The sequence below is a fragment of the Mandrillus leucophaeus genome, unplaced genomic scaffold (genome assembly GCF_000951045.1).
Source record: "Mandrillus leucophaeus isolate KB7577 unplaced genomic scaffold, Mleu.le_1.0 Scaffold167, whole genome shotgun sequence".
NCBI classification, from domain to species: Eukaryota; Metazoa; Chordata; class Mammalia; order Primates; family Cercopithecidae; genus Mandrillus; species Mandrillus leucophaeus.
In genome coordinates this window covers 2,776,009-2,799,943 of record NW_012101665.1, presented here as the reverse complement: position 1 = coordinate 2,799,943, position 23,935 = coordinate 2,776,009, and the positions used below count along the sequence as shown (strand labels likewise).

The window sequence follows — 23,935 nt, the reverse complement described above, 5'->3', positions numbered from 1 at the left end:
CCAGATAATAAAATGCTATGTACTTATTTTAAAAATCTTCTTACACCAGCTGGGCACGGTGGCTCATGCCTGTAATCCCAGCACTTTGGGAGGCTGAGGCGGGCAGATCACCTGAGGTCGGGAGTTCAAGACCAGCTTGACCAATATGGAGAGACCCCGTATGTGCTAAAAATACAAAATTAGGCAGGCATGGTGGTGCACATCTGTAATCCCAGCTACTCGGGAGGCTGAGGCAAGAGAATCAGTTGAACCTGGGAGGCAGAGGTTGTGGTGAGCCAAGATTGCGCCATTGCACTCCAGTCTGGGCAACAAGAATGAAACTCCATCTCAAAAAATAAATAAACAAATAATCTTACAGAGGACTATTTGACAATATGGAAAATATTTATAATATATGCTAAAGCCACTTTATAAAACTGTATATCGAATGTATATTATCATATATTATTGTATAGATGATTGTATAGATGATCTCAGGTGTGAATATGCATGTACGCAAAAGCCTGTGTGAGACAGAATGAACATGAGAATCATTTTTTAAAAAAATTTCTGCATTAAAAACAACAAAGTAATCACAGAAAGTATTTTGGGATGGTGAGATTGTAGGTGATTTTCATTTTACTATTTATTATTTTTCCTTATTAAATATATCTCCTTCAAATTAAAGCATCATATTTCCTCTTTCCATTAGATAGATTCTGAGAATTACCTGAATGCCATCAGACAAAACTAATTTACCTTAAGTTCTGAATGTGAATCTTTGTGGACTTAATCCTATCGACACTATAGAGTATATTTGTGAAAGAAGCTGCTGGTTAGCGGAAAGGATTCAGACACTGTTAACATTTTTTAAATGCAGTATGACAGTATGAATTGAAAACCCTTGGGCAGCTAGAGGGAAATGATTTTGGCTAATAAGAAAAACTCATTGCATGATCAGAGGGTAAAGATAGCAACCTAAATTCTGACCGAGGTAGGGATGGAAGGTAAATGAGTGAAACAAATTGGTTGGAAAACATTCTGAAGTTGGAGAAACTATGGCAAACTGGACAGGTGTTCAGCTCAAGCTAATTCTTACTATGAGGGAAGGCAAGCCTAGTATTGCCGTATCTTCTGTTTTTCAAAGAGAGTATCTGAACTTTTTGAGATCTCCTAATTTTTAAATGTTAGATTTATTTTTGCTAAAAGGTTGTTACGGCCAAACAAAGCACATCTGCAGACACACCCAGCCCATAGGCTGGCAGTTCATAATCCCTTGTTCTTAAATATTACAATACAAAGATAAACAATCAGTGCCTTTTGAAACGCCAGCCTTAGCTATCAGCTTGAGCCCCAGGAGAGGCTTTTAACAAAAGCAGTAAGTCATTCCAAAATACCAGTTTTTCTCAAAAGTTATATCTAAAATTAAGAAAGAAATCTCAGTTACAAGAGAAAATATATAAACATGGCCTCATAGACAATAAATTCCCTGAATATCCCTCCTCTGTATATGCATTTATTTTTCATCTAAAGAGGCCTAATCTGAATTCTTAATTTTGGATTCAGAACATGAACACTGAAGCAAAAAAAAAGCCGATGAACGTAGAAAGCAGTGTGCTAACTTCCGTAGAATTTTTATTTCTGACCTCTGATCAACAAAGTAGCTAAACAGCCATGAAAAGTCACTGTCATTCTTTTGGGCTTCAGTTTCCTCACTTGTAAAATTAAGAGGTTGGGTGGATATTTCTTATCTTTAAAATGTTATGAGTCAATGAGACTACCTATACAGTGAGAAGAGAGCCACATAACATTTGCGATCCATTTATAGGAAGTAGTCGTGTATACTTTGGAACTTCAAGTAAGGGCTTACTCTGAAATTAATCAAGTTTTACAGAATTAAAAATATAACCCAGAGCTACATATACTTACTGTTGTTTAGCTGATAGATTAATAACTATACTCAGTAACAGCAAAGTTTTAAAAAGCACTTTTTAAATTATTTGTTTCACCCTCCTATGAGCTAGGCTGCACTATTGGTCTATCTTTACTCTCTGCCTAATAAAGAAGATAGATAGCTTTCTAAAAGAAATCCAAATTACTCTATAGTCTTTTGTGCAAATAGCATGTCTCAGGGAGGTGCTTACTCTTTGAGATGGGACTAGTGCAGAGGTAGTTTAGAACCCAATTTTCTTCTCATCAATTCACGACATATGCAAAGAACCAGACACCAGGGCCTCCTCAAGTTTTAAATTATTTGAATCCAAAGCTACAGATATAAATGCTCTCATTAGAGTTCTTCACTATGCAAAGATTTCCCCACTATCTACTTAATCAATTCACATTTTTTATCCTTACAACCTGGACCCTCTCTGCTCTTCTCATGACTTAGTTTTCCAGGCATATTTCCCTCTTGCCCACTGTATCTAATGTGTCTCCCCAAACAGTATTAATTGCTATGTTTCCTGGGCCATCAAGTGTAACCAATGTTCTTCTTGTCTTTGTGCCCTTGCCCATGCTATGGTTCTTGCTTATATGACCTTCTTGTCCATCCCTGCCCTTCAAAATCTTATGCATCCCTCAGTTCAAACACCACTTGCCTCGTGAAGATCTCTCTAATCTCGTGTTTCTACTCTCAGCTCTATGATATTTCCTTCCTATGGTTTCTTTAACATTTTATTTCTCTTAAGAAACAGTGTGCCTAATGCTTCAGATGCTTATGTACTTCTCTATAACTTGGTAGGGAAAAACATACAAGAAAGTCCAACATATGGTAGCTTCTCAATATATGTATGTTGACTTTTCAAGATCCACAAATATGATTGCTTTAAGGGGGTAATCTGGCCCATAGGGTTTATGAGACTTACTGGAAAATCTTAACTAAATTCCTGGTTTGGGACAAAAATCCCAGATCTGTTTAATTTGAGAAGGTGAAGCAGGTTAATGCTTCAAAAAGAGCCAAAGAAAATCATGAAACACCTTGGCTGGTGTGAATATGCTCAAGTTCTTGCAGTGACAAAAAATATACAAAACAATCCATAGAGAAAAACAATAGGCATTGCTTGCAGCCAGCCAATACATTTTTACTTGCGAAAGATATGCTCCATCTGATATAAGGCTGCCCTGTAACCTACATCCGTCAAGGTTAAAGAATGAACTAGATTTTCTTTTATTTTGTAGTTTTAGGCCACACCTGGAGCAAATATAAGAATATTCCAAGACAAATAAAAAGTGTTTAATAAAATAATTAAAAACATGTGCCACTCCTTTATAACTCTGATTTTTAAAAATAACAAAAATTAGGGCCATGTATCCCCTATTCTAACTTTTAAAGACTTTTAACTCCATACATTGCTCCAATCCAAATAATTATGCATTGTAAAAGAATAGTTCTGTCATCTCATGGTTTAAATACAGCCTTCTCTGATGCTTGTTAAGACATTTTCTGGTGACTATCGCACATGATAAAGACACGTCAATAAACAAAGCAGGTAGTCTGAAGCATGTAACCTTATATGTTGTTGAGCAACTTGACACATTTTTCCATTACACTTAATAATAGTTTATGTGGTGAGATTAAGTTTTATATGTTATTAAATGTTACCATTTAAATTTTTTTCTAGGGACTTACGAATCAATTGGACCTTTCATAATATCACAGTTTTACCACAAACATGGGGGACATTTCAAAATAGGAATAGCACACGAATGATTCAGAGGCATTTGCCCTCTAGAAACTGTAAAAAAGTTATTCAGATCCAAATAATTCTCTACAACCAGTATTATAGTGAAAAATCGCAATTTGGCATTGCAATGTTTTGCTTTTACCAAATAATTAACAGCAATTGTTTTCACCTTACTTTTATATTTATTGGTTAAAGATCAATCCTAAAATATTTATGATAGTAACATAATAAATATGCAGATGTCTGATATACCTAATTTAGAGATTTATCATCTCATAAGAGTTTAGATGCCCTGAACTTTTTAGAAGCTTTAGAACTTTCTAAAGCTCATAATATATTGAAAATGAAGACATGGGATTAAAAAATTATCAAGCCTGGGAAGGTCCAGGCGGGAGTGAGCTGTGATCATGCCACTGCACACTGCACTCCAGCCTGGTCAACAGCGTGAGACTCTGTTTAAGGAAAAAAAAAAAAAAAGGCCGGGCGAGGTGGCTCACGCCTGTAATCCTAGCACTTTTCGGAGGCCAGGGCAGGTGGATCACGAGGTCAGGAGATCCAGAACATCCTGGCTAACACGGTAAAACCCCGTCTCTACTAAAAATACAAAAAATTAGCCAGGAGTGGTGGCGGGTGCCTGTAGTCCCAGCTACTGGGGAGGCTGAGGCGGGAGAATGGTGTGAACCTGGGAGGTGGAGCTTGCAGTGAGCCGAGATGGTGCCACCGCACTCCAGCCTGGGTGACAGAGCAAGACTCCATCTGAAAAAAACGAACAAACAAACAAACAAACAAACAAAAACAGACGTGGTGCTTCACACCTGTAATCCTAGTACTTTGGGAGGCCAAGGCAGGAGGATCACTTGAGCTAAAGGAGTTTGAGACCAGCCTGGGCAACATAGCAAGACCTTGTCTCTATTTAAAAGCTAAATAAATAAATAAATTTTTTAAAAAGAAGAAAAGTATCAAGATTTCTTTTGATTTTCTGAAAGAACCTACTACAGATTACTAGAAAGTTTTGTTTTTTTTCCTTTCAGAGCTCATTTTTCTAGCTATCTTCATGTATTTTTATTGTACTACTATTGTTGTTTTATTCTTAGTTGTTTCCACTGAGTGTTATGTCTTTTCTCTACAAACACTTGTGTTGTGTGAGATAACCTAGCTGACCTTTAAATAATAACAAAGCACCACTCCAAGTCCTGTCTCACTTATTTCCTGAGAAATGTATACTCAAATTTCTAGTGCCTATTTCTGATGCCACAATCCTCATGATGCCCTGACATTTGTCTGACCTAATTGGCTATTAACTCATGTTAGCCTTTACATTCCATACAGTGCACGCTTTCTTACCCACCCCTTCTATGTCTTCATTAGATAGATCAGTCTGTTAGTGCCTTATCTTGAGTCTGGTGACATATGTCTTATCTTGAGTCTGGTGACATAAAAAACTCTAACACCCTAGTACCACTATCTCAAATATTGCTCAAATACAAATCTTTTGAGACTGCCTAGAAAGAAGTAATCTGAGGTTAGGTGAAGGAGAAGAAACTTTTTTTTTTTTAAAGGTGAAAAACCTGGCCACATTCTGGGTGGCCAATGGAATATGGTAGCTCCACTTATTGTACTAAGCTCTTCTGCTCTCAAGAGTCATAGCATCAACTGTGTCACTCCTAGTAATGAGAGGGGAAGTCTTGGGTGAAGCATGGGTCAATGAAAATGAATAGCACTGAGCCCAGTCAGCAGACCTCCATTCTAGTCCTGCCTCTGCCACTAAGTGACATGAACGTGTCCACAATCTCTTGGAACTTCAATTTCCCCATCACCAAATTGAGAGAATTAAGACTGAGAAGATTAGATTAGATTAGCTTCTCCTGAGCGCTTAGAGTACTACTTCCTCCAAAAATCAATAGATTCTGTAAATTACAGGCATTCTGAAAATAGACGTGAATAGGCATTCTACAAGAACTCAAATAGGCCGGGCGCGGTGGCTCACGCCAGTAATCCCAGCACTTTGGGAGGCCAAAGTGGTCGGATCACCTGAGGTCAGGAGTTTGAGACCAGCCTGGCCAACATGGTGAAACCCCATCTCAACTAAAAATACAAAAATTAGCCAGGCGTGGTGGCACATGCCCGTAATCCCAGCTGCTGGGGAGGATGAGACACGAGAATCGCTTGAATGCGGGAGGCAGAGGTTGCAGTGAGCCAAGATTGCGCCACTGCATTCCAACCTTGGCAATGGAGTGAGACTCTGTCTCAAAAAAAAAAAAAAACAAAAAAACCCAAAGACCTCAAATAAATATATTTTTCAAAAGCTGAACTAATCAAAGTCAAGCAGATCTCATTGCCACAGGACTACCCAGTGATTGGATTATGTGAATATTTTAGAAGAGGCTCTATGCCATTTCCTCAAGTCCAATAATGGCCAACATTTCCCCCATTTTAAACCAGGATGCTTATTATATTTGATCTGTTCACTTAAAATTGTAGAGTTGCTTTGCTCCTCTTGAAAAACTGTTTTTATATCAATGATATGGTCTTACAATTATGAATTTCTCAAATATTGTAATATGTAGACTTGACCAAAACTTATTTTTCCACAGAATTGTTTTTAATACCTTCTCATGAAACTAGGGCCCAAATAAGCAGATTTAATCTGGTTCTATACCCCATTATGAAAATATCATACTTCCATTCCTCAAATAAAGAGAAAACGAAGCTGATGAAATCAAGGACTATAGGAGTAGAGAAACACTTCCAGAAAGGTGGTATAGGAATCTCCAAAAATCAGGTGCTCCTGAAAAGCAATAAGAACAGTGGCCAAAAATTACCAAAATTAACTTTTTTCAGAACACTGGCAATAAACCAAAGGCTTACAACAACCCATAGAACATTAATTCGAGAAAAACACCTGAATCTCAAGTGAGTTATGTGGGGTTTTAACTTGTCCTATGTCAATGCACTTCTCTCGAGCTCTGCAGTAGCCTTAACAATCAGTAGACTCATAATGATAGTGGCTGTGTATCAGGCAGTCTAGCAACTGCTAGAGAATGAAGGACATGGAGATTAGCAATGAAGAGATATAAATTATAAAGGGAACAAACTAGAAATTCTGAAATTGAAATAAAAATCCACTAGAAGGGCTCAACAGCAGATTTTTAACAATCATAAGAAAAAATAACTTGATAATAGGTCAATTTAGATTATGCAGTCTGAGGAACAGAATAAAAATAGAATAAAGAAAAATTAACAGTTACTTAGAGAGTATATGAATATACACATGCAGAGTATCCCTAATCCAAAAATCTGAAAATCAAACTCCAGAATGTTCCAAAATCTAAAACATTTTGAGCATTGACATGACATTCAAAGGAAATGATGATTGCAGCATTTCAGATTTTAGATTTAGGATTTTTATGGGTCCTCAACTGGTATGTATAATACAAACATTCCAAAATCTAGCTAGGCATATGGCTCATGTCTATAATCCTAGCACTTTGAGAAGCTGAGGCAGACAGATCACTTGAGCCAAGGGGTTCAAGACCAGCCTGGGCAACATGGTGAAATATTGTCACTACAAAATGTACAAAAACTGGCCAGTTGTGGTGGGTGTAAACCTGTGGTCCCTGTGGGAGAATCACTTGGCCCCAGGCGGTTGAGGCTGCAGTGAGGTATGATTGTGCCACTGGGTGACATATATATATATATGTGTGTGTCACCCAGGCTGGACTGCAGTGGCATGCATATATATATATATATATAGAGAGAGAGAGAGAGAGAGAGAGTGCACAATGGTTCATGCCAGTAATCCCAGCCCCACTTTAGGAGACCAGGGAGGGAGGATTGCTTAAGCCCAGGAGTTCAAGACCAGCCTGGTCAATATAGGGAGATCCTGTTTCTACAAAAATAAAAAGAATAGCCAAGTGTGGTGGTGCACATCTGTAGTCCCAGCTACTCAGGAAGCTGAGGTGGGAGGATTGCTTGAGCCCTGGAGGCAGAGGTTTCAGTGAGCTGTGATTGCCCCCCTGCACTCCAGTCTGGGTGACAGAGTGAGATCCTGTCACACTGTCTCAAAGAAATTTTTAAAAAGAGAAAAAAAATTCCAAAATCAAAAATATCAAAAATGTGAAACACTTCTGGTTCCAATAATTTCAGATAAGAGATACTCAGCCTGCACACACATATGAGTTTAAAGACCCTCATAGCTTATGAATGTAACATTTATTATGTTAATAATAAATTAAACTGGATTAAGCAGCACTTTCACATCACCATTTATTTATTATACCAGGTTTTTGAATTATGAACTATTTAGACTTATTTATATCAACACATTTTTATATGTACCATGTTTTTCTCCCCCCCATTTCCTGTTTTCTGTTGGAAATTAATACTTTTTTATTTTTGCCAGTAATTTTTTTCATCTTCAACTTTTATGTTATTTCAAGTTCAGAGTGCATGTGCAGGACGTGCAGGTGTGTTACATAGGTAAATGTGTGCCATGGTGGTTTGCTGCACAGGTCATCCCATCACCTATAGGTATTAAGCCTAGCATCTGTTAGCTATTCTTCCTGATGCTCTCCCTTCCCCTACCCTACTTCGGACAACCCCAGTGTTGTTCCCCTGCATGTGTCCATATGTTCTCATCATTCAGCTCCCACTTATAAGTGAGAACATGTGGTGTTTGGTTTTCTGTGTTTGCGTTGGTTTGCTGAGGATAATGGCCTCCACCATCATCCACGTCCCTGCAAAGAATATGATGTTGTTCCTTTTTATGTTTGCCAGTAATTCTTAAAGGTTGACAACATGTTTACCAATTTTTCTTCTAATGTTTGCTTTTTTAATACTTGAAAATCCTTCTTGAATCAATTATTTTTCTACTGAAATATAACCTAGAACAATTTCTTCAGTAAAGATCTATGCGTGGTGATCACTCATAAACGGTAGTTTCTCTGGGCACAAGAGTTACTCTCAGCCTTTTGGAAGTATGTAGTTTTAATTGATGAAAATTCTATTGTTTAACTTTACTATTTTTATGCAATCTATGTGCTTTTTCTTGTTGGTTTTTAGATTTTCTTTCTTTGCGATAGTCTGTATTTTTACAATGTGAATATCAAAATAAATAGTGTTTGTTATGCTTTCCAATTTGAGAATTAAAACTTTCCATTAATTCTGGAAAGTTTTCAGTCACTGTATCTTTCACTATTGCCTTTCTTCTATTTTCTCCTGTGGAGATTGTATTATATACAGCTTATAATGTATATGTATGTTTGTGTATGTATACATATACACATATATATTAAAAGCTATATCTATACATGTAAGTACATGTATGTATTTTTATGTATGCATACATACACACATACACACACACACACTCACACACACACACACACACATCACATGCCACCTAACCTGAAATTTGAATTTTCCATCTCTATATTTTTTATTGCTTTCTGGCTTTCTATTTTTCATTTGTCTAATTCTATTTTCAGATTTTTTTAATGAGATATTTAAAACATTGATTAAGTTTTTAATTTCAGTAATTGTTTTTTTACTTGGAGAAGTTCTTGATAATCTTTTAAATATCTCTTTGTCTTTTTCCTTACTTTAGAATTCTTTCAGTATATTTCCTTTTCCTTTTATATCTTTAAATATCTTTTTTTTTTTTTTTTTTTTTGAGATGGAGTCTCACTCTGTCGCCTAGGCTGGAGTGCAGTGATGCAATCTCGGCTCACTGCAACCTCTGCCTCCCAGATTCAAACGATTCTCCTGCCTTAGCCTCCCAAGTAGCTGGGATTACAGGCATGTGCCACCATGACCGGCTAATTTTTTGTATTTTTAGTAGAGATGAGGTTTCACTGTGTTAGCCAGGATGGTCTCGATCTCCTGCCTTGTGATCTGCCCACCTCGACCTCCCAAAGTGTTGGGATTACAGACGTGAGCCACCATGCCCGGCCTATATCTTTAAAAATCTTAAGCATACTTTTAATATGATCTCTGTCTGATTGTCTTATTTCTTTCCATTCTCATTATGCTAATTCTAGTGTTTTTAGCATTTGCTGACTCTGTTGTTTTGCTATAACTTTTCATGTAGCTTGTAATTTGATTGAGAGCTCATCTTCAGCAGGAGGGATATTTAAATCTTTGGGAGTTCTAAATGCCCCAGTTATTACATTTATATATGAGAGGACCCTGTGAATTTTAATGAAACTGGCCAATTGTTATTATAACTTGGGGTTTCTAGCAATACAAATAGTTTAAATGTGAACTCAATAACCAAACTACAGAGCTGAGAGTTTGATTCCCTATGTATAACTTTATATTTTTCATTCAAAGTCTAGTTCCAATAGCAAATTTCATGGCTTGTTCCACAGTTGGAGAGCACAGGTATTTTGTCTCCCTTTTTATACCTGAGGCAGCCCTTGCAGGTGACAGGCTCTATACAGTGTCACCATCTCAATCTCCCTGCCTTAAGGAGACCCAGGGCCAAATCACCTATTGTTACAGACACTGAGACCTCAGAAAGAACTAGGACCCAAACTCAAGGGGGGAAGTCTTAATGTTTTATAACAGCATTAGCTTTCATCTGTAACTATGGCTATTATTTGTTTATTTGGGACATTTGTGTTATTTTGTTGGTTTGGTTGGTTTTTTTGTTTGTTTGTTTGCTTGTGTGTTTGTATCTTGTTTACCTGTGTTTTAAAAAATCTAAAATGTAACTAGAGGGTACTGACTAAATTTATTCTAGATGTTTTATGTCTTGATTTTGTAAGCATTGAACCAACAGTCTGGAGGACCTGTCTGATATCGTTTGGCTCAGTGTCCCCACCCAAATCTCATGTCAAATTGTAATTGTCGTGTGTCAGAAGAAGGGCATGGTGGGAGGTAATTGGATCATGGGTGCAGATAATCCCCCTTGTTGTTCTCATGATAGTGAGTTCTCACAAGATCTGATGGTTTAAAAATGTGTGGCTTTCACTGCTCTCTCTCTCTCCTAAGAAAGTGCTTGCTTCTCCTTCTCCTTCTGCCATGACTGTAAGTTTCCCGAGGCCTCCCCAGACATGAGGAACTGTGAGTCAATTAAACCTCTTTTCTTTACAATTACCCAGTCTCAGGTAGTTCTTTATAGCAGTGTGAAAACAGAATAATAGACTGTCTTTCATGTCTTCTGCATGTATATTTCTTCAAATTTCAGCATTCCTTTTGCTCCAACATCACATTTTATACTCAAACTTATTTATAGATAAGGAAAGAAGCCTAGAAAAAGAACACCCAAAGTTTAACAGTACTATGGAGCTGACTCAGAAAACACAACCCTCTGATTCATTGAACTTTTTCTTCTAGTCATCAACTTTTAGAATAAGTAAATATTACCAGACAAAGTATGAAAAATGCAGAATTCAGAGTCCCAGCCACAGAGATTCTGATTCAGTAGGTCTGAAATAGAGTCCCAGAATATGAGAATTAAACAAGTACCTCGGTAGGTTCAAATATTTGGAATTTGATTTGTTTAGTGACTTCAGACCATAATTTGAGAGACAAACACACCCGGCACAAGTTTTTTCACACTTGAATTTATACTTTTTAATTAAAAGCAGAGTAAAGAAAAAAATCTATTTAATCAAAGTTTTGCTTATCTTGCTTATAAAAAGTTTATAAAGCTCCCTATTTAATTGTTCACAATATCTTTTCCTAAAGGTGCTCATTTATAAAAATTTATTTGAGCTAAGTCTTATTTTTAAATGATGCAATAAGAAATATGGACTACCCGTGACATTATTTGGAAGCTTTCTGCCAAGATGATCTTGTCTCAAGAGAAATTAGACAATTCCATAAAATTATGTAGGCATAATTTATAGAAAGCTGAGTCAAGAAACAGGTGTTGTTGAAATGATAAACTTGTCATCTTCCTCACTCATAAGTTTCTAGAATATGAGCCTGTAAACTCTAAATCAGATACTGGGCTCATAAAGATTTATGTCATGTATTTCCTTTTCCTGAGAAAGAGGTAGATGATCTACAAATATCTAGCCAGCTGTTCTACAAACCACATGCGTTGACTGAAATTATCAGTGGAGATGCCAATGTTTCAGTGGCTCCAACGTATACATGTCCCAGCACCTGGTTGATGGAAGCCACTCTTACTTGCATCTCTGTGCTAGGAACATGACTACAATGCTAACTAGCGTTCCATTTCCAGATGGCTCCCATTACCACCCAATTATTTTAAACCCTGATTTTATTTCAAGCAATTTACCATTGTCAAGGGTCATCTCCCAGTACAACATTGCTGAGATCAAATATTTTTGGTTCTAGGTCTACGGTTACTAGAGTTCAGGAATGGCCTTTCTTAGAGTGATTGATAGACCATTTAGCAAAATTCATGGATAGACTATAAATCCAATATTAAAATTTTAATAAAAGTATATGTAACTTCTATAACAGTTATTCATAGTTACAATAGTTATTTTTGTTTTATTTTTTAATTTCTAACTGTCCTGATAAACAAGTTGGAAAAAGCAAATAAATCTATTCATTCATTTGCTCATTCATTGACTAATTCTTCTGATATTTATTGAAGACTTATTTTGTGTCTCAGTAAGATGAAAAACGGAATGGACTCTTTCACTCAGATAACTTGCACCCTAGTAGAAGAGAAGAAAATCAAAACTTATTGCCAAAATATTGTAAAAATATAAACAGAAAGACAATGCATATTAGGAGAAAGTTCTAGGGATTTGCATATCCTTTACATGATTAGGCTATGTTTTCGAATCTTAATATTGTTTGGAGATATATGGATTTAAAGAAAGAAAAAATTTTAAATTTGAAATTGGATATAATATACTATTTTGATGGATTCTTTTCTTGTCTAAGTTTTAGTTCATTATAAAATACAGCATACTCATATAATTAACATGCTCCACATTCTATAGGATGTTGTTTACCAGTTTTGCCCATTTTGGGCACCTCTTGTAGGATCTAACGGTAAAACTAGCACACTTTCCTATATTGTGTTTATACAATACACACACTCAGTGCTTTAAGGTTTTTTAAACACGAAATTTTCAAAGGCCTCAAAAGAATTTGGTGAAAAATCACTACAGCCAAAGTCTAGAATGAGAGCTTATGTATATTTAAATATGTAGGAAGATGAAGGGATGTGAGTGTATGTTCATTTTTTCATAAAACTTTTGGGCCACTATTAATACTTTCAGATTTGGGGATTCTTTTCTCTGTATCCCATAGTATTATATTTTCTAGACTATTTTACTTAGGAGTCCCTGCATTAAGGGACTTCCAAAATACTCTTTGCTTTTGTACTTGCTTAAAGTGCATTCTACTTTCTGCGTCTTTATGGGTTATTTTCATTTTTTTAAGAAGGAGTCTTGTTCTGTTGCCAGGCTGGAGTTCCTTGGCATGATCTCGGCTCACTGCAACCTCTACCTCCCAGGTTCAAGCAATTCTCCTGCCTCAGCCTCCCTAGTAGCTGGGACTACAGGAGAGCACCACCACGGCCAGCTAATTTTTGTATTTTTAGTAGTGATGGGGTTTCACCATGTTGGCCAGGATGGTCTCGATCTCTTGACCTGGTGATCTGCCCGCCTTGGCCTCCTGAAGTGCTGGGATTACAGGGGTGAGCCACTGCACCCAGTCTATTAGTTGTTTTCTATAGAAGATGGGTGCTGTTTTCCCTGAATAGAATCTATAAAGTACCACTGTGTTTTTTACTCTATTTCTGGATGTGACAGCTGAGTGAATCTTGGCCTCCATCCTCCTCCTCTAACCTGAGCACTCACTCTCAGGCCTGTGCTCCCTCTGACCACATAAGCCCGCAGTATGGTGAAGTGGGATAAGAACATTTTAAAATGGCTTTTAACCTGGAAGTGTAATTTCCTGGAATCCCCAGATGCATGATTATAATGCTACCTGTGTAACATATAAGTATTTCTCATGGTTATGGCTCAGAAGAATTATTTATTCATCACATCGCACCAATTATCATGAAGGCTACATTATCACATACAATTGTTATTGCTCTCTGAGGGCTACCACTAGAAAAATAAATAAATAAAATTTGATACTAACTTCTCAATCAGATTTCTGGGCCCATATGACTTATAATTTCAATAAACCCTGGAGAGCATGCACTGAGTCATGGCATTAGTAGAGTAATTCATTCCTCATTATTATTAGAATACGGTGACTTAAACCAAGAGCCATTAATCTATTTGTCTTCAGTTATCTTACAATATTAACTGGTTTTGTGAACTTAGAACAGTGTTTACATATGTAAATATCTTCATTTAACTAATGAGTATAATTTCATATATAATAATCAGCTGATCCTGACATACTTTGAAATTTTGAAAATAATTATAAATTATCACTGATATAATTGTAGACTATTCATAGAAGATTCATAGTCCAACTAGACAGTCTATGTTGGTCTTTAGGAAGAATAATTACTTTTTTTTCCCAGAAAGTTGGTTTATGAGTCTCTGTACCATGATTAAGATGTTACTGAACGAAGACATAGACCTGAAGGATCGCTTGTCTTTACCTGTTCTTCCTAATAGAATCTGGGATTTTTTTTTTTTAATAGAAGTGGTTTATTGCTATGAAAGTGAAATATCTTTATTATGGATTTCCTTCTGGTAAAAGAAATTTGTCAATAAACCATAGTGTCTACTCACGTTTCTCCTGTTCTGCTTCCACTCCTTCACTTTCTGTGTCACTTGGCAAGATCCATGGTTGATGAACTACCTGCAGTTGCTTTAAGGATTCATCCTGCCAAAGAACAAATTGATTTTAGATTAAACTCTGTTTTGATATCGTGAACATTAATGTGGGTGATTACTTCAATCTTTATGAGCTGCATCTTCAAAAACTATCAGAATAATTTCCTCATTAAAAAAAGGAAAGCTCTAAGTTTAACTTCATTTTCATGTCATAGATGAACTACAAACTCAACTCATTTTTTACATTCTTCTTTTAATAACATTTAGAGTAAATAAATATCTGAACTGTATTCCTCGTGAATTAATATTTTTGTGGAAATGTTGACACTCATTCTTGGAAACATAATTATGAAATATTCAATATAAACTTGCATAAAACATGCCTCTTTACCATCAAGGTTTCAAATTCCCTTTAATGAGAATGAAGATGAATGGGATTTAGAGAATATCTTCAATTTTACTCTCCTAGTATTACTTCACCGCCTCCTTCCTCTTCTCACTTTCTAAAGTTTGTTAACATATTTCTCATATACTTCCTTGCTGCTCCTTCCCTTCTGTCATTGAACTAAAGCAGATCCTCATTATCTCCCACCCTGACTGTAGTAATAGCCATCTGGGAAACTTTCCAGGATCATGTATCATATCCTGTCTAATTCTCCCAACAGTCACCTGCCAGAGCACGCTTTTTAAGATGCCATATGATGTAATCACTACCTTGCTTATAATTTTTCAGTGTCTCTATCATTATTCCCTGGGTAAGATTTAAAATCAAAGCCCTGCATGATCCATACTTGTCTAACATGTTCTATCACACTACTCTCTCAGGCCCACCTTGACCACTCCAGCTATAATTAACTGATAGCTCTACAATGCATTTCCTTATCTGTCTTAAACATTAACACTCCTCCTTCAAAGCTCGAGGGTCACTTCTACTGGAAGTCTTCCCTGATCCTGCAAGGCAGAGTTACTACTCTATTCCTCTATGTGCCTATTATACCAATAGAATAATACCATGTAAAACTTATACCTTCATCTCTTCCTTCCTCAAAAAGAATAAGAAAGGTCCTTGAGGTCATAAATAAATTTTTTCACCTATGCATTCCTAGCATCTATTATATCCTTTGCACAAAATAGGGACTTACTGGGTAAACATTCATATAGACGAAGTAAGAAAGAAAAGAAAGGAGAGGATGGATGAAGGATAAAAAGGAAGGAGAGGGGAAAGATGGTTCTCCTCTATAACAAAATAACAACTTTAAATTTAGTGAGGCATGACTCAAGAACATGTTTTCAAACATATTTTGAAAATGAAAAACATAAAATCAATATAATCTGTCAGTTCACTCTTTATCGCTCAAATTCACTCATCATCTCTAACCTCTTTCAATTATATTTTTCTCCAGTATGAGATATTGTGCTTTATTTTTATTCAGACAAATGCCAACAAGGTAAAAATAAAGTTCCACAACACTTGATATTTAAGAAACATGACACCACCAGTCATTAAATGCCCACTTTGTTTAAAACAGTTCATTTATGAGATAAATATTCTATCTGCTATGCCTTTCATTTTGATATCAAATTCTGGAGACGTTCAGCCCCAATCTAGAGTTTCAAAACAGCACAATTTTCCAGAAGTTTGGAAGTGGAGTGGTGGGTTGGCTGTGTGATGCACAGGATATATTTCAGGGCAGTAAAACTATGCTGTGTGATATTATCATGGCAAACGCAAGACATTAAGCATTTGTCAAACCCATAGAATTTTATAGCACAGCATAAACTTTAATGTAGGCAAATGAAAAAAATCAATTAGTAAGTTGGGGAATCCCAGAATGAAACGCAATATACCAAGAAAGAAAGAACATAAATGTGTTACAGATGTATGAAACAACCTCACCGAAGGGGGAGGAAATAAGGTGCTAACCTAACTAACTTTGAAAATGAGTGGAGTTTGTAAGGCCAAAGGCTAAAGGAACTATACATATGCACTGTACTCTAGTTGATAAACCTGCTTTCCATGGGCGTACAGGTTAACAATTCTGAAACAACTATATATGTACTCTGGAAATGAACAGTAAAGTAAATGGATGATGGGAGCCAGATTTCTCACTGCTGGTGTGGCAATTTAGAGATAAGCAGGGAAAGAGGCTAGAATGATCCATGCATAATGTATTAGAGTTGAAGACGTCAGTATGAATTCGTGTTTACCTTACTATATATACAGATGGCTACACATATAAATGTTGATATATATTTCTATTTATTTATTTATTTATTTATTTATTTATTTCTGAGACAGAGTCTCACTTTGTTGCCTGGGCTGGAGTGTAGTGGTGAGATGATGACGCACCTCAACCTCCAGGGCCCAAGCGATCTTCCTGCCTCAGTCTCCCAAGTAGCTGAGATTACAGGTGTGAGCAACCATGTGTGGCCCATATTCATGTATATGCGTATGTTTCTCTACTCTGGCAGCTGAGAAGACTTAGAAGCAATGACACTCAGTAGCAATTAACACACCTACCACCCCAATCTTGGTTTCAAAAATCATTCTCCAATGAAAGAACCGGGATTTCTGGATAAATGATTGGACCCCCTAGGACTGAGGGAGGAAATGTACAAGATAAGGTGGAACATCTGGTAGCTCAAGAAAAAAAAAAGCAAGAAAGTACTCAAACACACACACACACACACACACACACACACAATTATGGAAGTATGTAAGTAAAAAAGATAAGGGACTAACTGAAAAAGCTGTCAGTAGCCAAAGCTAGAACAATTTGAGCAACAAAATAAATAAGCCAGTATTGGGTCATTATCCAAAATATGCAATAAATATCTGTAATTCCATACAGATAAAAATAAATGTTCAAATAAATACATGAATGGATGAGAATAGGCAAATATGTAGACAGAAGCATTTCAAATAATTTATGTAGATTCTCCACCCTTAAGGATGTGGAGAAAAACTTCCCACTTTTTAAGTGTGGGCTGTGTTTAGTGACTTTCTTTCAAACAGTTCAGTAGGGATAGGGAAAGGATAAAAGTAACTTCACGGTGAAGAAACCTGACAAACCTTATCTCCAGCCAGGTGACCAAGGTCAACATAAACAGTAATACGGCATATTGATAGGATGTACACTTGAGAGGATACGATGAAAATTAAATTTTACCTCCGTGGTCTTCCTCCTAAAAACACATTAACCCAATCTAATTATGATGAAAATATCACACAAATATCAACGGAGGAACAATCTGCAAAATATCTGAGCTGCACTCCTGAAAGCCACTGTGATCTTTAAACACAGGGAAAGCTTGGTTGTGAGAAAGGGTCACAACCAAGAAAAGCCTAAGGAGACACAATGAGTAAATGTAATGTGGATCCTGGATGCGATCATGGAAGAGAAAATGACAGGAAAAACTGGTGAAGAGCTGCACACAGTACAGATATGGTTACTAATAATGTATCAATACTGGCCTGTTAACTGTTACCAGTGCCCCATACTAACAAAGCACCAGTAATAGTTAAAACTGAGGAAGAGCCATAGCAACTCTCTGTATTATCTATCTAATAATTCTGTACATCAAAACCTGCCCTAAAAACGTTTATTTTTAAAATTGAAAGTGTGAACCCTAAATATCTGAGATGGTTTTGGTTAATTTAGAAAGTTTATTTTGCCAAGGTTGAGGATGTACGCCTGTGACAGCCTCAGGAAGTCCTGGTGACATGTGCCCGAGGTGGTCGGGGAACAGCTTGGTTTTCTACATTTTAGGGAGACATGACACATCAATCAATATATGTAAGAAGTACATTGGTTCCATCCAGAAAAGTAGAGACAGCTCCAGCTTGAAGTAGGGAGGGGCTTCCAGGTCTCAGGTAGGTAAGAGATAAAAAGGTTGCATTCTTTTGAGTTTCTGATAAAGTAAACTCAATAAACTCTGATAAAGTTCCAAAGGAGGTCATCAGATATGCTTCTATTTCAGTGGGCAGCGGGATGGCTTTGAACAGAGTGGGAGGCAGGTTTGCCTTGAGCCATTCCCAGCTTGAGTTTTCCCGTTAGGTTAGTAATTTTGGGGCCCCTCAAATTTTCCTTTTACAAAAGAAAGCAAAACCAAATTTCAAAATAATTTTCTTTTTTTCTTTCTTTTTTTTTTTAAGACGTGTTCTCTATTGCCCAGGCTGGAGTGCAGTGACACAAACATGGCACACTGTAGCCTCAGATGTCCTGGACTCAAGCCATTCTCCTCTCTCAGCCTCAGGAGTAGCTGGAACTACAGGCACGTGCCACCATGCCTCAATAACTTTTTCTTTTTTTTTCTTTAACTCCTTGTAGAGACAGGGTCTCTCTCGGTTGCCCAGACTGGTCTTCAACTCCTGGGCTTAAGCCATCCTCCCACCTCTGCCTCCCAAGGTGCTGGGATTACAGGCGTGAGCCACCATGCCCAGCCTCAAAAGTGATTTTCATTTTAAAAATAAAAGCACAAGGTTTTTAGCATAAGCAGCTCTTAAAAATGGTCTGTTAATTGGATTAAAACTTAAATTCCTATCTTATGAGAGATAGGCTCCACAGTGGAAACTCATTGTCCCAGGGGTCAGAAGGCACAGCATTTTATCCTGGTGAATCCAAGGCATGTAAAATTCTCTTTTGGGATAGAATGGGATAGTTACCAGATTAGATGATCTCTTGTACTTCCTAAGTAGTATCTACCTAGGTCTGGATTGCTTTAGATAGCAGAAGGTGAGAGGCACTAGACGGGCTATTGCAGGAAAAGTCAGCAAAAAAAAAAAAAAAAAAAGATACTCAATCTTGGAGTATACCATTTAGTGTTTATTGTAAGGACTTAACTTGATTTTTTAAAAATTTATTAATTACTAAATTTGGTCTTGCTGAGCTATACCAAAAAAATAGCATAAGTGTAAAAAATTGTGGATTTAAAATTCCATAGCTGTGTAGAAGATAACAGAAGTAAAATTTCAGAAATGTTTATTTAACAGAGAGGGAAATCACACAGCTGCAGTTTTTAAAAAATGGAACACAGTCTCTGATGTTCAAAGAAGAAATATGAAAAATAGACATTTTGGATACATAAGGGAAAATGAAATTGCTGAAGTAATTCCTTTAAAACAGAAAAATTTAAAGTGATCATGAAAAAGTGTTTTTAATTTAAAATATTTTGGTTATTTAGCTTTTGGATTGAAATACTGAAATTTGTTTTCACGAAAAAGATATGAGTAATAAATCAATTGTGTTATTATTTTCCCACAGTAGTTCAGAATATTAAGCAATACTACCGATTGGTTTTTGGTTTTAATGGCTTTATTCCTGAACAGATAAGCAGCATTCAACTGTTCTCTATTTAATGCAAATTGCATAAAGTACAAATGGAACTTGGTAAAATATGTAGTTTGGGAAGAACTTTAAAATGTTGAATTATTGGAATCATAAAGATAGTACAAATATTACTGTTAATGGATGATTTAAATGTTTTACTTTGGTTTCCCCTGGAATAGAGCTAGTAATATAATGCACCTGTTCACTTTATCAGTGCCAACAGGCAGCACTATGTATGCCTAAAGCTCAGCCCATAAGGCTACATATAATTCTTTTTGATGGGGTCAAGGAGCTAAAATCTTGAACATTTTAAAATACAAAAGCTGACGCATCCCTCTTTGCCAACTTATTCAAATATACATTTTCCATAAGAATATTAAACTGTATCTGAGTGTAGTACAAACTTTTTTATATTCCCAAGAGCAACTTTTTTGTGTTACTTTTAGAAGAAATGCTATTCATTCTTTTTCTAAAACACTTTCACCATAATGATAGCAAATGTACAGGGATTAGGAGTGGTGGGAAATAGTGATATTTATCACATGGAAAATGGTTGCTAGTTCTGAATCAATATATTATTCTATCTGCTAACAGAATAAGTGCTTTACAGACTTCAACAGCATTGTTGATCCACATGAAGAGCTTATTTTTAGATTCTCTAAATGCAACCAATCAGTGATTTATCATATGTGGCCCTGAAAGTTCAGTGTATTTCAAGAAAAAAAAATTACTTCTTTACTTCTTTGCTCAAACTTCTACCATTGGCTACTTTAATTCTGAATCAACGAAGTATTTATTTTCATTTGGTATTAATATGTCACTAATGCACAAAACATGAGTTTCCATCTTTCAAAATGGTTTAATCACTTTAACTTTACTTCTATAACCATGGAATCCCTATAAAATAAGGTTCCCTGAAGCACAGTACATATAAAACAAAGTCACACTCCACTCTGGATACATGTAATGGACTGCTTCCACTGACAAAGAATTAATCCTTCCATTAAAAATCACTTCCATTAAAATGAAATTCCCTTTATATAATGTACAAGCTAAATTTGTAAAGTTCGTAAATAATTTTCTTTTTGCATTTGTTAATGAAATGGTTCATACTATCCATGGGGTGTGTGTGTGTGTGTGTGTGTTTAGAGATGGGGTTTCACCATATTGCCCAGTCTGGTCTCCAACTCCTGGACTGCAATCTGCCCACCTCGGCCTCCCAAAGTGCTGGGATTACAGGCATGAGCTGGGGGATTTGTAAGTGAATTATACTTATGAAGCCTATTTATTTTGGGAGTTGTAAAATTTACTTAAGATTAGGAACTATTAGTATAAATTAATAGAATCTGGGAAAATAAAAGAGAGAAATAACGAAGTTATGAAAATACGATCAGTTGTGAAAAACATTACAAAGTAAATGCAAAATACTTAAATACATTTATTTGACTATTTTCCTCTCCTACACTATATATTGGGATTGTACTTCATCTTCTTTTCCAACTCGTTCCACTTGGTGGCTTTTCTTTCCAAGGAAGTTGTAGTATGAATTTGTAAAAGATTTAGGAAAAAAAACGAAAGATGATTGGGTTTATCAATGACAAACAAGTCATTTTTCGAGCATGTCTTTCCAGTTATCTGATTTTACAGAAGCTCTGGAACTTTCATTGACTTTAGCTATTTTACAACTATGGAATTTGTAGAAAATGGCAGCAGTGTAAATGCTTCTTGTCCATATAAGTGCAAATCGTGTCCATTGGAATGCAATAGATTGTTGTCCTACGGATAGTGATTAAATTTGCCAATTTTTCCAACTATTTATAATGTCATTTCAGCATTCCTTTATGACTATGTAAGTGAGGGTTTAATTCTTCTTTGAACTCATTGGAATGCTTTATTTGTTCCCTCTTTAATTTATCAGTTAAATAAATCTTTCGCATGTATTCATTTTATATCTGAGTGCCATGTTACAACTTTTTTAAAAGTTATGATTTAGCATGTCTCTGTTCTTAATGAATGTTAGTAGCAAAATAGGATTTTCTTGAAAAAAGATCTTCATTTCCCAGTTTTCTAAGTAAAATAAAACTATGATAATTAATAATAATTATTTAAAATTTAAAAAAGTAAACCTTCATGAATGATAAAAAGTAATTTTTCTCTTATTGATTACGGGGAATAATGTCATACACTCTCCATCAGAAGTAGAATTGAAACTTCTTTACGCCACAGATAGCAGAATACTACACACGAGAAACAAGACAAGCAGGCCAAAACTGGCATCCAAAGTGATTCCACGATATTGTGATGCACAGAATTGATCCCCTTTCTGGTTCAGATGGCACATCTGGTAAAGCCAACCTCAACAGGCTTTGAAAAGACCTATCTGGTGCTTTTAATTCTGTTTGACATCCTGAGAGATTGTGAAGCTGCCACACTGCCAGTAAGTTTGCACTCCCATGCATATTGCCTCTGGCCCTCACCAACTAACTTCCTAAGGGTGTGAGGAATCTCAAATGAAAGCACTGACTTCAGTCTAGTTCTTTGTGACTTCTTAGTCATTTAAATTGACAATACTTACCTGATGCATATATATTTAAATTACTACATTTCACTAATGATTAAGGGATTTTTAACCAGTATACTACACTGCTTCCCAATTACTCATCTGAGAGGGGTGTGTGTGTGTGTGTGTGTGTGTGTGTGTGTTTCAGAGACAAGATCTTACACTGTCATCCATGCTGGAGTGCAGTGGTGAGATCACAGCTCAATGCAGACTCAAACGCCTGGGCTCAAGCAATCCTCCTGCCTCAGTCTCCTGAAGAGCTGAGACTACAGGTGTGTGCCACTATGCCTGGCTAATTTTTTTTATTTTTTGTAGAATCAGGATCTCACTATGTTGCCCAGGCTGGTTTTGAATTCCCGGCCTCTAGCAATCCTCCTGCCTCAGTCTCCCAAAGTTCTAGGATTACAGGTATGAGCCACCAGCTTGGTCCTGGTAATGTGATATTTTAAATGGATTAACTTCTGTACAAAAATTATGACAATATAGATTTGGAACTGATTGAATTTGATAAGTTATTTTAAATTATACACTTTTTAAATGAATGTTAATGTAATCCAAAAACTAAGATTTCTATGATGTAAAATTATTCCCACCTTGAGTTACCAAGTGTCTTAGATGTAAAAAGCATGTAATATTTTAAAAAATTTAACTATCTGAGCTATTTTGAGGACAAAGAAATGTAGGCAATTATAAAATATTTCATTTTTTATTTGGTCAAAACCACAAATCTTAGTCAAATAATACATTAAAAAATAGAAGATGTTGAATAAAAGCTCCATTTTAGCTTTTCTTTTAGAGAAGACCATATCATCTCTGTAGTTTTGATTCAGATCTAAACAAAATTATCTAATTTCATGTGGTTATGATTCTGTCTCATTATAAAACTAGATGAAAAAAAGAGAGTTGAATCTGCAAAGGGTTGTTCAAACTTCAGTAAGAAATGTTAAATATATTAAAAATGTAAACATTATGGTTTATTTGAGTTTCATTGTGTACTAAATAAAAGCAAATGTTTGCTAGCTCAGTTTTAGCCTCAATGCTTCTAACATTTATAAATACTGTTTTTTATTGTTTACCATTTCTACTAACACGAAGAAAAAAGAAAAAGTGAAATAAAAGCCTGAGTGAGAAAAGACAAAAGACTGTCATGTTATGGCTCACAGTCTAAACATGTTCTCCATGGAGAAGAGTTTAAATACATATATATTTTCTAATACATAAATGGATTGTCTGTGAGAAAAGCCAACTAGTAGTAAGTTAATAGTTTACTAATTAAGATCTTAGTTTTACTGTAAAGAATGGTCATCTGTTGGCTTAAGAGAGAGCTAAAATCTCAGTATAAGTCAATAATAAATGAAAATACTGAGCAATACTGAACCCTTAAGAAAGGCAGTTCACATGTTTTGCAAAATTCAAACTGAAGGCCAGTAATGCATCTCAAAAACTGGAGAGATTTTATGTATTTTATTTCAGACAAAAAATCACTATTGAGAGTAGATGAGTAAGCAAGATATAAATTTATAAATAAAGGTTTTCTCTTTACCTATTTTATATGAAATTGGAGATTTTTAAACAAAATTGGGAGTTTTCATGATGCACACAGTTACTCCCTAGAAAGAACGTTGGAAAAGACACTTTACGGCAGAG

General features: G+C 35.9%; 1 protein-coding gene across 1 annotated transcript in view; it reads right to left on the bottom strand.

Moving 5' to 3' along the window:
• Positions 1-23,935, bottom strand: part of LOC105537003 (chromosome unknown open reading frame, human C8orf34) — a 371,753-nt gene that overhangs the window by 17,335 nt on the left and 330,483 nt on the right. The window contains 1 exon segment of the mRNA XM_011976495.1: positions 14,359-14,447. Within this exon segment, the coding sequence (XP_011831885.1) occupies positions 14,359-14,447 (89 nt within the window).